This window comes from Cyprinodon tularosa, unplaced genomic scaffold, assembly GCF_016077235.1.
Source record: "Cyprinodon tularosa strain WSP-4 unplaced genomic scaffold, ASM1607723v1 ctg845, whole genome shotgun sequence".
In the NCBI taxonomy this organism is placed as follows: domain Eukaryota; kingdom Metazoa; phylum Chordata; class Actinopteri; order Cyprinodontiformes; family Cyprinodontidae; genus Cyprinodon; species Cyprinodon tularosa.
Genome location: NW_024039613.1, coordinates 2,378 through 15,686, shown reverse-complemented (window position 1 = coordinate 15,686; position 13,309 = coordinate 2,378). Strand labels below are relative to the sequence as shown.

Here is a 13,309-nt window from a genome sequence, read left to right as displayed (position 1 = left end):
AGGAGCCTGAACGCAGCGAGGGGACACGGTTCTACGGGAGGAACCTGAACGCAGCGAGCGGACACGGTTCTACTGGAGGAACCTGAACGCAGCGAGCGGACACGGTTCTACGGGAGGAACCTGAACGCAGCGAGCGGACACGGTTCCACGGGAGGAACCTGAACGCAGCGAGCGGACACGGTTCTACTGGAGGAACCTGAACGCAGCGAGCGGACACGGCTCTACTGGAGGAACCTGAACGCAGCGAGCGGACACGGTTCTACTGGAGGAACCTGAACGCAGCGAGAGAACACTGTTCTATGGGAGGAACCTGAACGCAGCGAGGGGACACGGTTCTACGGGAGGAACCTGAACGCAGCGAGCGGACACGGTTCTACTGGAGGAACCTGAACGCAGCGAGCGGACACGGTTCTACGGGAGGAACCTGAACGCAGCGAGCGGACACGGTTCTACGGGAGGAACCTGAACGCAGCGAGCGGACACGGTTCTACTGGAGGAACCTGAACGCAGCAAGCGGACACGGTTCTACTGGAGGAACCTGAACGCAGCGAGCGGACACGGTTCTACTGGAGGAACCTGAACGCAGCGAGCGGACACGGTTCTACGGGAGGAACCTGAACGCAGCGAGCGGACACGGTTCTACGGGAGGAACCTGAACGCAGCGAGCGGACACGGTTCTACTGGAGGAACCTGAACGCAGCGAGCGGACACGGTTCTACTGGAGGAACCTGAACGCAGCGAGAGAACACTGTTCTATGGGAGGAGCCTGAACGAGCGGACACGGTTCTACTGGAGGAACCTGAACGCAGCGAGCGGACACGGTTCTACTGGAGGAGCCTGAACGCATCGAGTCGATATGGTTCTACTGGAGGAGCCTGAACGCAGCGAGCATACACGGTTCTACGGGAGGAACCTGAACGCATCTAGCGGACACGGTTCTACCGGTTTTTTGAGTAGTGTATTAATGGCGTACAGGTGGGATGAGTGTGACCTGGCCGTTAAGACACAGGTCGCAATTAAAAAGATCGGATTCGTATCGGATTCAGGAACACAGAGCCAAGTGGATCGCATTGGAAAGAATTGGATCTGTGTTGTTCAGACTGACATGGAGAGATCAGATCCAAAAATGGGATTTGGGTCACTTTAGGCTGCAGTGTGAACGCAGCCTAAACAAGCGGCAACATTGATGTCAGATGGTTTACGTTATCATTTCTCAGCAGAATGTACTCTATGCTTCTATGTTTTGTTCCATGCTTACAGGGAGGATGTATATCTGAGTAGGAGGGAGGGGGGGCTGCGTAGTTGTGCTAGTGATCGTAATTATTGATCAGATCATCCAATGAACTCTGCTGTAGAAATAAAATAAATAGAGAGGAGAACAAAAGCTGCAGAGAGCGAGCGACAGATTAAAGAGGCTGTTTAGAAAAGAGGAGGAAACGCAGCTCAGCCAGCAGAATGAGCCCACAGAGATTGTTTGGTCGATTGTTCTCTCCTCCCATCCGCCTCCAGGCTTCAGCTCATTTGTTTACCATTTTCATTCATGCCATCAATTGTGTATTCATGCGTATTCATATTTTAATCCATCATGCTGTGTGTTTGTGTGTCTGATAATTCACCTGCGCTTTTGTTGAACATTATGGATTAATTATGCACGATTTCTCAAATGGGATGAAAAATGAAGCGCTGACACTGAGGGCGGGCTGCATGCTTCACTGTTTTTAGGTGGAAGAAATGATAAAACAAGTAAAAGTCACAGAAAGTTTGTGTGCAGCTCCTGGAAGCAGAGCAGCAGTTGAAGATGTTCCAGCCTAATGATCCTGCAGAAAGTCCAATAAAAGCTCAGATGTGATCAGAGCTTCTTAGCGAGAGGCTTTGGTTGATGGCCAACATTGCTGTCATACTTACTGCACTATTAAATTATCATTTGTGTGCGAGGAATACATGAACAATAGACAAGAAAGTCAATATTCATTACAACAGCCATTTCACTGGAGCTTTATTTCATTAACCCCGCCCACTCCAATGGCTTTAATGCTTCAGGCTGGAATCCAGAGCCAGAAACGGCTGCTTTCCTGTTTCAACGTTTGGCTGCGATTCGCGTCGTGTTTTAAACACCGATCCCGCAGAACCAGAACGTTTTTACTCTGCATGCCACCATGTTCCTGAGTATACCAGCTTTCTGCCTGCAGTGTTTCTCTTCATGTGGTCCTGATCGTTCCTCGGTTTTTAAAAATGGCGCCCCCCCGGCACCCAATCGAGAAGGACGACCACACAGGCAGCTAGAAAGGCGCACCAAGGACCAATCACAGCTGCTTTTTGTCTGCGCACTTCCGCTACAGGTCTGTGCAGGTTTGCGTCCGGCACGTAGTCAGGATTATTTTGAGGTGTGCGACGATGGATGCAGAACCTCTGGTGGGGGCGTGGTCACAAACAGAGACAGATTTGACGGTTGCAGAGGCTAAGCGTGAGAGAGGTTAGCATTGCAGAGAGGTTAGCGCTACAGAGAGGTTAGCGCTAAAGAGAGGTTAGCATTTCAACTTAGCTTCCTAATAAAAGAGGTGAGGAATGGGTTCCCCCTGTACTGTAAGCTAACTATGCTAATAACCTGCTGGAATTGAACTCATCCAGTTCAATGATTGCTTCATTATATTTGCTGAAGCATCAACAGCTCATTCATTTCCTTCAGAAAGCAAATCGCCACGTTGGAGAAGAACGACATGTTCAACCTGGGTCGTACTTCCACCTGTCCTCATCCTGCAGCATCTCCACCATGGGTCAGGTACAGAGCTAGGAAATGACACAGAGCCACTGCTGCATTTATTTTCTGCAGCAATTAAAAGTAAATGTTGATGCAGGATGAAAGGCTGAGAGTAATGACTGCTCTCCACCAAGAGACGTGAAAACCAGCCAGGATGGAGGGAAGCAGATGGTTTGGTTTCTGGTACGGGTCGAGCTCCACGAGCACAAAGAGCTGCTCATTTTATTTACAGCTTCTGTTTCCTAAATGCCCACTCGTTAAAAAAACCCGGGCTTTTAGGCTCCCTCTGACTAACTTTAGGGCTGAGGACCAAGGTGAAAGAACCTCCGCTTAGTTTTCAGGCTGAATATGTTAAATCCCACTTTCAAAAAGATCAGAGGGAATAAAAGGGCCGGTCCGAACAAGTGCAGTGTAATCATCACCGCTGTTGAATGTCAAGTGTTTGTTATAAAAGCATAGCAGCTCGGCCCAAAGAGGTGAAAATGGGTCTATTTTACACTCTGCCAGAGGGAAGAACAATAAGCAGCCGACTCTGCAAGCAAAGGCAGAATGAAGACGCTGGAAGCAGAAGCCGCCTGATCGGCGGAGGCCGTATTTAGACCGACTCCATGGCAACAGATGCAGCCACAGAGAGGCGGACCTTTCCCCCCTGGGATCCACCGCTGGGCTTCGGAGCCAATCCTCCTTGACCTTGCAGGTTCTGTCAAAGTGTAACCTGAGCTTGGCGCGGCCAAATGAAGTCAGAGACAGAAGAAGCAGCATCGGAGGGAAAGGAGCGAAACGCAGAGGCGGGAGACGAGCAGAGTTAAGTGCTCTCAGGAGAGCAGACTGTGGTTAAGGATTATTAAATGGGATCAATAACTAACAAGGCCTCTGCACGCACCATCACACACAGCCTCCACCCCCCGATCCTCCATCATCCTACGCTCAGGACCGAGCCGTCTCCTCCCTCATCAAACCACAGATACCTCTCAGCCTTTCATTGCTTCTGCTGTCCCCTTTATCAGGAAATCTGTCCTTAAATCCAGTGGCGGCTGGCCAATAGAGGGCGCTATGGCGCGCCCCACCCGCCCAATGACTCTGATTAAGACATTAAAAAAACATTAACATTTAAATATTTCAAAATATGTTGATATATAATTTTTAGATGTGTTAGATAAATATTTAATCTGTAATGACGACTAAAGCGTCAGACATTTTTTGTCTGTGTCCAGCAGCTTGCTCAGATTTTGATCATTACTGTTTAATCCCAATAAACTAGTTTTAAACAACTAGATTGGTTGTTTTTCCAACCAATCTATTCTTTAGAATCTATCCAGACTCTATCCAGCTGACAGCAGCTCTCCTCCAAACTCCCACATCTGGACTGAATCCTGAGGCTCTTTAACTGCCTGTTGAAGTTCCTGCTGGTCTGAACCGCTTCTTGAGGCCGTCACGTCGAATTACGATGGAGAGGATTCAGGCGTCATCAATTTTGGCCCCTCGCCTAAATTAATCACACCTCAACGCGCACTTCTTGGAAACGCCCCCTCCATTACTCGCCATACGCCTCCAAGCCTCGGCTAATCTCATAACCTCACTAGCGTTAGCTCACCGCCTCCCGGCACAGGGCAAACGTTTTGCTGGTGATTGACAGGTTGAGAGAGGTTTGGTTAAGCTGCAAGGCTAGGCTAACTGCATGCAGCGAGGCTAACTGCATGCCGCAAGGCTAACTGCGTGCAGCGAGGCTAACTGCATGCAGCGAGGCTAACTGCATGCCGCAAGGCTAACTGCGTGCAGCGAGGCTAACTGCCTGCAGCTAGGCTAACTGCGTGCAGCAAGGCTAACTGCGTGCAGCAAGGCTAACTGCCTGCAGCTAGGCTAACTGCATGCAGCTAGGCTAACTGCCTGTAGCGAGGCTAACTGCGTGCAGCTAGGCTAACTGCGTGGAGCTAGGCTAACTGCCTGCAGCTAGGCTAACTGCCTGCAGCGAGGTTAACTGCGTGCAGCTAGGCTAACTGCCTGCAGCGAGGCTAACTGCATGCCGCAAGGCTAACTGCGTGCAGCAAGGCTAACTGCGTGCAGCGTGGCTAACTGCGTGCAGCGAGGCTAACTGCGTGCAGCTAGGCTAACTGCGTGCAGCTAGGCTAACTGCCTGCAGCTAGGCTAACTGCGTGCAGCTAGGCTAACTGCCTGCAGCGATTCTAACTGCGTGCAGCGAGGCTAACTGCGTGCAGCGAGGCTAACTGCGTGCAGCTAGGCTAACTGCGTGCAGCTAGGCTAACTGCCTGCAGCTAGGCTAACTGCCTGCAGCGAGGTTAACTGCGTGCAGCTAGGCTAACTGCCTGCAGCGAGGCTAACTGCATGCCGCAAGGCTAACTGCGTGCAGCAAGGCTAACTGCCTGCAGCTAGGCTAACTGCCTGCAGCGAGGCTAACTGCGTGCAGCTAGGCTAACTGCCTGCAGCAAGGCTAACTGCGTGCAGCGAGGCTAACTGCATGCAGCTAGGCTAACTGCATGCAGCTAGGCTAACTGCCTGCAGCGTGGCTAACTGCGTGCAGCGAGGCTAACTGCGTGCAGCTAGGCTAACTGCGTGCAGCTAGGCTAACTGCCTGCAGCGATTCTAACTGCGTGCAGCGAGGCTAACTGCGTGCAGCGAGGCTAACTGCGTGCAGCTAGGCTAACTGCGTGCAGCTAGGCTAACTGCCTGCAGCGATTCTAACTGCGTGCAGCGAGGCTAACTGCGTGCAGCTAGGCTAACTGCATGCACTTTTCCCCCCCAGCTTCCTGTTTACCACGACAGTCCGCCGCAGCGATCTGTCTATCGATCTAACGCTCCATCCATCCATTCATCACTCGTCAACATATTTCAGACGTCCTGCCAGCTAAACAGCGGGTCTGTAGGCCTGACCGGATCACCTTCATGTACCAGCTTCTGATCTTCACCTGGTTAACATCTGGTCAACCAGGGTCAGCGGCGCTGGAAGGAGCCATGAAGAAGAGGATAGATTAGAGGCAGGGAGCGAAGGGGAGATGCCCAGAGGAGACCGACAGCAGAGCCAGAGCTGGCCTCTAGAGCTGCCGTTGTCAAACCCTCTTCTTCACAAGTGAACATAATCACTGCAGGACAGAGATAACCAGGGGGGGGGGGGGCTGATGGATGAATGACGGACAGCGGGGGGATGGAGGCCAAGATGGCTGCTGCTAGGCGATAGGGAACAACAGAGAGGCTGGAGCGGCTGCTGTCCAGGAACCACGGCCTCACCAGGATGGGAGATGGGGGGGGGGGCTATGCTGGATGTGGTTTTTTCTTATATTTTAAAATCTCCAGTTGTCCAGATTTATCCATCAATGGCAGCGACAGCAACAATGGGAGGAAGGAGACCCCAGATATGAAGCTCTGGGCCACAGATTTCCAGTTTGCCCATCAGGCGCTGTGGGATGATGCTGTTGCTAAGAGACGGAGCTCCTGTCCTCCATGTTGGTTTGATTCCCGCTGATTTTCCGGAATGTCTTCACTTCCTGCACAGCGACTCCAGGAAAACACCATCTGGACCAAACTTTTCTAAGGAAACTTCCAGGACTGGTTATTAGGACGATAAATATTATCCGGTCAGTGATGGAATAACGGGAATGTTATCCGGATCCTTTGGGTTTCCTCACTCTTCCTTTAACGGGAAGTTTTTATTTTCACAGCAGGTTAAGGAAGCCGGACTGCTGCCTAAAACAGCTGGATTAGAGAGGCAGAGTCTAACCAAAGCACAGGCAGGGCAATCAGTCCTGACTGGAGGTTAATAGGTCCCCCCCCCCTCCTCTTCGCTTCTGGCAGACCCCTTTTGGATCCACTCTATAAACATGAATCTATAGAGCAGATTGGGTGATAAGGCTGTGTGTTTGTAACGGCCAGGGACAGGGATGAATGAAGCTGCAGCGTTCTGCTCCCTCCTCTCTGTTACTGCGCGTCGCTCGCTCTGGTTTAACATCATGAACCAGATCAGGTTTGTTTACAGATGACTGACCAGAACGGCTCAGTCAGGACGATTGTTTAATCCGTCCAGTCCGTCAGAACCTGGCTGCCGCAGGTCAAAGGTCATGATGAGCTCCGCCTCTCATCCACGGAGCCTCTAAATGTTCAGGTAGACGCCGTTAATAACGGCCACAGCCTGCATCAGGCAGGAAGTCTAAATGTAAAGTTGGATTCTCCCTCAGAGAATCTGCAGAGAGCATTACTGCCCCCCTCTGGACAACAGGCCTAATTACGTGTTTGTTAGATTTCCTCACATAAAAACACCTTTAAATATTCAAAGTCTCCATAAACTTCCTCTAAAAACCACATTATCTGAGGTTACTGATCAAAATGCAGAACAAAAGAACATTTTTAAAACCTTCCCTGCTGGAATATAAACATATTCGCTGTTTTTGATGCTTCTTCTCGTTACAGAAAATGGAAATATTTCATTTATTCCTGTAAACAGGCTGATTAGTTCCAGTGCCATGGAGGCTTTTGGTTCTGTGTGAACCCGTTTGTCTGCATGGCTTTGTTTCCTATAATTACCAACTACAGCTCTATTTCTACCAGCTCTTTATTTGCTATAACTGCTGTATAATTGCCTGCAGAATCATTTAGCACTTATGAATATGAAAAAATGCTTCTTCTATCTAATTATGAGCATGCTGCATAATTTAGACTGTTAGTTTGCCCGGCTTAGAGCAGCAGAGGTTTCTATTAGTAGGAAATAATATGTTTCTTTAACGGTGCCTCATAATTATGACAGCGATAAACTTGATTACAGTTTGTATTTATTTTTTCATCTTAACTTAAACTTCCTGCGCTGCGGTTCTGGCTGCAGGTGAGAAAACCTCCAGACAAAGAAGGTCGTATTTCAGTCCCACCTTCTACCTGCAGAATCGACGCCATTAAATCAACCTGCTGTCTAACGGCTCCACCAAAGCTTTCATTATTTATTTATTAATTTATTAGGATATTTCCCTCAATTACAGGAAAACATGCTTTATGCTGCATTCATTGTTTCTCTTTCAAATCCCATAAAAACCAACATTTTTATCCCACTAAAGGTTTCTATTGTTGCAGGTATTTGTTGTGGCAGCTTCAGGCAGTGTTTGGAGCTGCAGCAGGGAAGCCCTAGATGATGTTAAACAGAAAGGAAGAGAGAAACGCGCCGCAGGACGTCCCTCAGCGCCGCCATTTCATCCTGACGCCTCGATGATCAGAACGAAGGAGATCAGAGCGAACGCAGCATCAGAAGAAAGAGGAGGAGAAAAAGCAGGAAGTGAAATGTTTCACTAAGAGAAGATGAATTTTATTCATTAGGGCCTTTCCAGACTCTTAAGGTCTGTTTGCATCAAAAACAAACCTGGAAGGAACTGATTTGGAAATTAAGGATCCATAAAATCAGGGGTGGATTTAGCAAATCTGGGGCCCTGGGCAAAGACAGGAAGGGGCCCCTCTGAATGGAGAAGACAACACATCAAACAGCCCCATTCTCCAGATATAGAAATGTTAATAGAATAGACATCCATTATCTGTTCTAGGTTGTGTCCCTCTCTTCTTGTCCCTTTTCTTCTTGTTTTCCTCTCTATGTTTTGTACTCAGCTGACTTTTCATGCTGTCTCTAAAGGAATGAAAGATTTTTTCCAAGCACTAAGCTCACTTAGCTGATTGCTCCTTCCTGTGTTTCCAAAAAGGCGACGGCAAAAGGTGCCCAGAAGCACCATAGAGAGCGTCGTGCATTCATTAACTGATAATCCCTCCCCCACAAACACATTTCCAAAGTGAATCTCATCACCATCCCTTTGCAGAAAGTCCTAATACTGTTGTCACTTTATACCAGTGTTGCCTTGTCTGTCTGTATATACTTAATGTGTATGTATATATATATGTATATATATATATATTTTTTTTTTATACTTTGTATTCTTCTTCTTCTTTTTTCCTACTGTACTGTGATGCAACGCTGCAATTTCCCCACTGTGGGACAAATAAAGGATTATCTTATCTTATCTTATTCTGTCTGAGTGTGATGGATCCTCTGGTTCCTTTATTCCTGCAGTAGTTTAGTTTAAAGCTGTTCTTGGTGAGTGAAGCTCTCTCAGTGGATTGTTCCACCTGAGCTGTGGATCACTGCAGCTCCTCCACACCAACCACAGGGCTGCCTCCTGTGGTTTAGCTGTGTCCCTTCAGGACTCATTTATTCTTCATAACAAACTGAACCGTTATGCAGCGCTTCGTTGCCTTTATCCCATAAAATCTCCCAAAAAAGAAAATATGATGAAATTTATAGTTTAAATCTGACAAAATGTGAAGAAAATCCAAATAGTTGAAGGTGCTGCATCCCGGCAGAGGCAGAGGCTCTTCTGAGCACAGAGCCGCCGCCGCTGCCGCCGCCGCAGGGTAAATCATGGCCGTATCGATCTCCAATGCGCTTTTTTTCACCTGTCATGTCAGTTTAGCGGCTCAGCAACATTCGCCTTTAAGACTCCATCAATAAGAGACTGCGGCGCTCAGCGGTCAGAGAGGAGAGAAAATACGAGCAGCTGGAGCTTCGCTACTAAGAGCTTTACAAGCAGGAAAACTTCTCAAAGTTTTTAGATTAAATATAGATTAATCCTGACTTTTAATGAATTGTTGATCTGAATCATTTTATTGTTCTTTGACTCACCGACACGGAGAGGGAGGAATGGCCGACAGGTTAGAGCAGAGCTCTGCTGTCAGAAGGTCGCTAGTACCAGCTCCCATCCCCACTGCCTGCACTCTGGGTCCCTGAGCCTGACCCTTAACCTGCTCCCCGGGCGCCGCTCCATGGCAGCCCACTGCTCCCCAGGGGGAGGGGTTAAATGCAGAGAGGGAATTTCTCCAATGTGATTCAATAAAGTTCAGTTATTATCATTATAGATTTCAGCTGCTTTAAAATCACTATTCTGGATTCATTTCCTGGTTGGCTGCTTCTTTGCTGCCTGGTTTCCAGATGCGCTCAGCCTTTCTTTGCCAACTGATGCTCCATGGATGTCAGCTGTTCTCCCAGTTTAAGAAGAACTTCTAAACTTGATCAGACGACAGGAACCGAAGGTGGAACCGACGTTAACTAAACCGCCTTTAGGAAACAGTAAAGGTTTCTGAGCCGCTGCAGTAAAACCTGAGGAGGTTTGGGATCTAAACTAAACATTCATGGGATTCTGGTGGAATAATAACAATAATAATGAACTACAGTGTTTACTAAAAATAATGCAACTGTCTTTATTTAAAAGGGAAAACTGATTAAACTGCTTCAGACACCAGGTGGCGCTGCAGCAGCTGCAGAGGGAGGGATGGTGTTTACTGACCGTTCGCAGGAGCAGGCCACCAGGAGGCTCAGCAGGTTGTAGATGATGAAGGTGAAGATGACGGCGGTGATGGTGCCGCGGGGGATGGCGTAGCTGGGGTTCTTCAGGTCACCTGGGGGGGGCAAACAGGCTCAGCCTGAATAATCAGAACCTCATCGGTGATGAACAGCAGAAGAAGACACAGAGGGTCAGAGGAATGGCAACAGGCTCTGCAGATCTACAGGATTATAGTTGGATTAGCAAAACCTGAGCAGCAGAACTAAAGCTTAATGGAAACCAGTGGAATGCTGGGAAGTTTCTCAATTTAGTCCAACAACTCAGTTTTCCCAAACCGTCTGTGTGATTCCGTCTTTACCAGAGAGCAGGGAAATCTGAGTCCAGCCTGGAGGACGGTAACCAGCAATATATGATAACGAGCTGGTCTGGCCAATCACAGCCTCCTTCCAGCTGGTCTGGCCAATCACAGCCTCCTTCCATAACACCCATCCATTTTCTTACACGCTTAATCCCACTCGCTGATTGGAGGAGGGCGGGGCTAAAGCTGCGCTCGCTGATTGGAGGAGGGCGGGGCTAAAGCTGCGCTCGCTGATTGGAGGAGGGCGGGGCTAAAGCTGCACTCGCTGATTGGAGGAGGGCGGGGCTAAAGCTGCGCTCGCTGATTGGAGGAGGGCGGGGCTAAAGCTGCGCTCGCTGATTGGAGGAGGGCGGGGCTAAAGCTGCGCTCGCTGATTGGAGGAGGGAGGGACTAAAGCTGCACTCGCTGATTGGAGGAGGGCGGGGCTAAAGCTGCGCTCGCTGATTGGAGGAGGGCGGGGCTAAAGCTGCGCTCGCTGATTGGAGGAGGGCGGGGCTAAAGCTGCACTCGCTGATTGGAGGAGGGCGGGGCTAAAGCTGCGCTCGCTGATTGGAGGAGGGCGGGGCTAAAGCTGCGCTCGCTGATTGGAGGAGGGCGGGGCTAAAGCTGCGCTCGCTGATTGGAGGAGGGAGGGACTAAAGCTGCACTCGCTGATTGGAGGAGGGCGGGGCTAAAGCTGCACTCGCTGATTGGAGGAGGGCGGGGCTAAAGCTGCGCTCGCTGATTGGAGGAGGGCGGGGCTAAAGCTGCACTCGCTGATTGGAGGAGGGCGGGGCTAAAGCTGCACTCGCTGATTGGAGGAGGGCGGGGCTAAAGCTGCACTCGCTGATTGGAGGAGGGCGGGGCTAAAGCTGCGCTCGCTGATTGGAGGAGGGCGGGGCTAAAGCTGCGCTCGCTGATTGGAGGAGGGCGGGGCTAAAGCTGCACTCGCTGATTGGAGGAGGGCGGGGCTAAAGCTGCGCTCGCTGATTGGAGGAGGGCGGGGCTAAAGCTGGACTCGCTGATTGGAGGAGGGCGGGGCTAATGAAGAAAATGAAGTCTGAAACTGAAAGGTGTTGGACTCCCTCACAGGTGAGGACCTACCTGACATATTGGAGCCGGCCATGATGCCGGTGCAGCCGTTGAACATCACGGCGAACACCGTGGCGAAGGTCATCATCTTCCCTGTGGTGTAATCCTCAGTGTAGCCACCTACAAAATGGAGGACAACATGACGCCATCATCATCAGGTTAGACCATCGTGGTTAGAAGCTGCTCTGCTGATCCAGAAACACTGATCTATCTCTATAGTTCTGCTGCTATAGGCTTAGACTGCTGGAGGACAGAGGGACCCCTTTTTCATCATTCTGCTAATTCTATCTCTATTCTCTGCCGTGTTTGTTAGATCAGTCGGTCTCTTCCTGCTCAGCCTGTAAATCAGGGACTGGATGCAATCAGCTGGTTTTCCTTTGATAGAAAACTTTGAACCTTTAATCTGTTTGATCTGATTGATCTGGATCTATAAAGTGACCTGAGATGACGTGTTGAAGACTGGGGGATAGAACTAACCTGAACAGAAATGTCCTGATTAATGGAAGCCAGCCCTTCTTACCGTACAGGTTTCCCAGCAGCGTTTCCAGTTTGAATCCAGTGAAATTAGCGGTGGTGGGAAACCTGGGCTCCGTCCCGTTCACCTGAGGGCCGAAGGCGCTGGAGCTCGGCAGCACGATTGTTCTTGGATGCACCACAAAGAAGCTAATGAAGATCATGACCAGGACGAAGATGACCACTAGGAAGATGACGAAGGTGGCCTTGGCGTAGATGTGGGCTCCCACCAGGCACACCAGCAGGCAGAGCAAGGCCACGCCCGTGGCGTACAGCAGAGACCACCAATAGCCTGATGGCAGGATCTGATGCACGCTAGGAACCACAGACGGATCTGAAACGACACGTGAGGAGCTGCAAGACTTAGATGTTTGGATAAGAGTGAGTCTCTTCTGTGGGACGTTTCCACCATCGTCCTGCAGGACGATCACATCTGGTCACTAAATGCAGGAGGAGACCTGCAGTTATTCCTCCTCAGTCTAACGAGTCTCTATATCTGCTGAGTCACAGGAAGACTAGGAAATGAACCTTTTAAGCGGTGAAGTTAGGGAACCACCTTCTCTGATCCACAAAGATCAGAACGAAACGAAAAAAATTAAAATCACTGAAACAAGAAGAAAGAAAATCAGCTTTCATCTTTAAAGACTGTTGCCATGGTGATGGAAGAGGAGAAGAACGGACGTTTTTTCACGCCAGTGTTCTGTCAGACCAGCGAACTTATAGTCAACAGCGTGCAAAAGGCGTCACATTTACGTTTATCCCTTTAGATTTAAACGAAAAATAGACTTTAAACTCCCTAAACGGGCGATTATCCCTTTAGATTTAAACGAAAAATAGACTTTAAACTCCCTAAACGGGCGATTATCCCTTTAGATTTAAACGAAAAATAGACTTTAAACTCCCTAAACGGGCGTTTATCCCTTTAGATTTAAACGAAAAATAGACTTTAAACTCCCTAAACGGGCGTTTATCCCTTTAGATTTAAACGAAAAATAGACTTTAAACTCCCTAAACGGGCGATTATCCCTTTAGATTTAAACGAAAAATAGACTTTAAACTCCCTAAACGGGCGATTATCCCTTTAGATTTAAACGAAAAATAGACTTTAAACTCCCTAAACGGGCGTTTATCCCTTTAGATTTAAACGAAAAATAGACTTTAAACTCCCTAAACGGGCGATTATCCCTTTAGATTTAAACGAAAAATAGACTTTAAACTCCCTAAACGGGCGATTATCCCTTTAGATTTAAACGAAAAATAGACTTTAAACTCCCTAAACGGGCGATTATCCCT

The 13,309-nt window shown here is 49.0% G+C and overlaps 1 protein-coding gene across 1 annotated transcript in view; it reads right to left on the bottom strand.

Moving 5' to 3' along the window:
• Positions 1 to 12,432, bottom strand: part of LOC119775033 (solute carrier family 12 member 9-like) — a gene marked incomplete at its 5' end in the record, with an annotated part of 69,760 nt that extends 57,328 nt beyond the window's left edge. Inside the window, 3 exons of the mRNA XM_038272886.1 lie at positions 10,078 to 10,189; positions 11,516 to 11,623; positions 12,024 to 12,432. Of these exons, the coding sequence (XP_038128814.1) occupies positions 10,078 to 10,189; positions 11,516 to 11,623; positions 12,024 to 12,432 (629 nt within the window). The remainder of the gene's footprint in view (positions 1 to 10,077; positions 10,190 to 11,515; positions 11,624 to 12,023) is intronic.
• Positions 12,433 to 13,309: the final 877 nt, after the last annotated feature.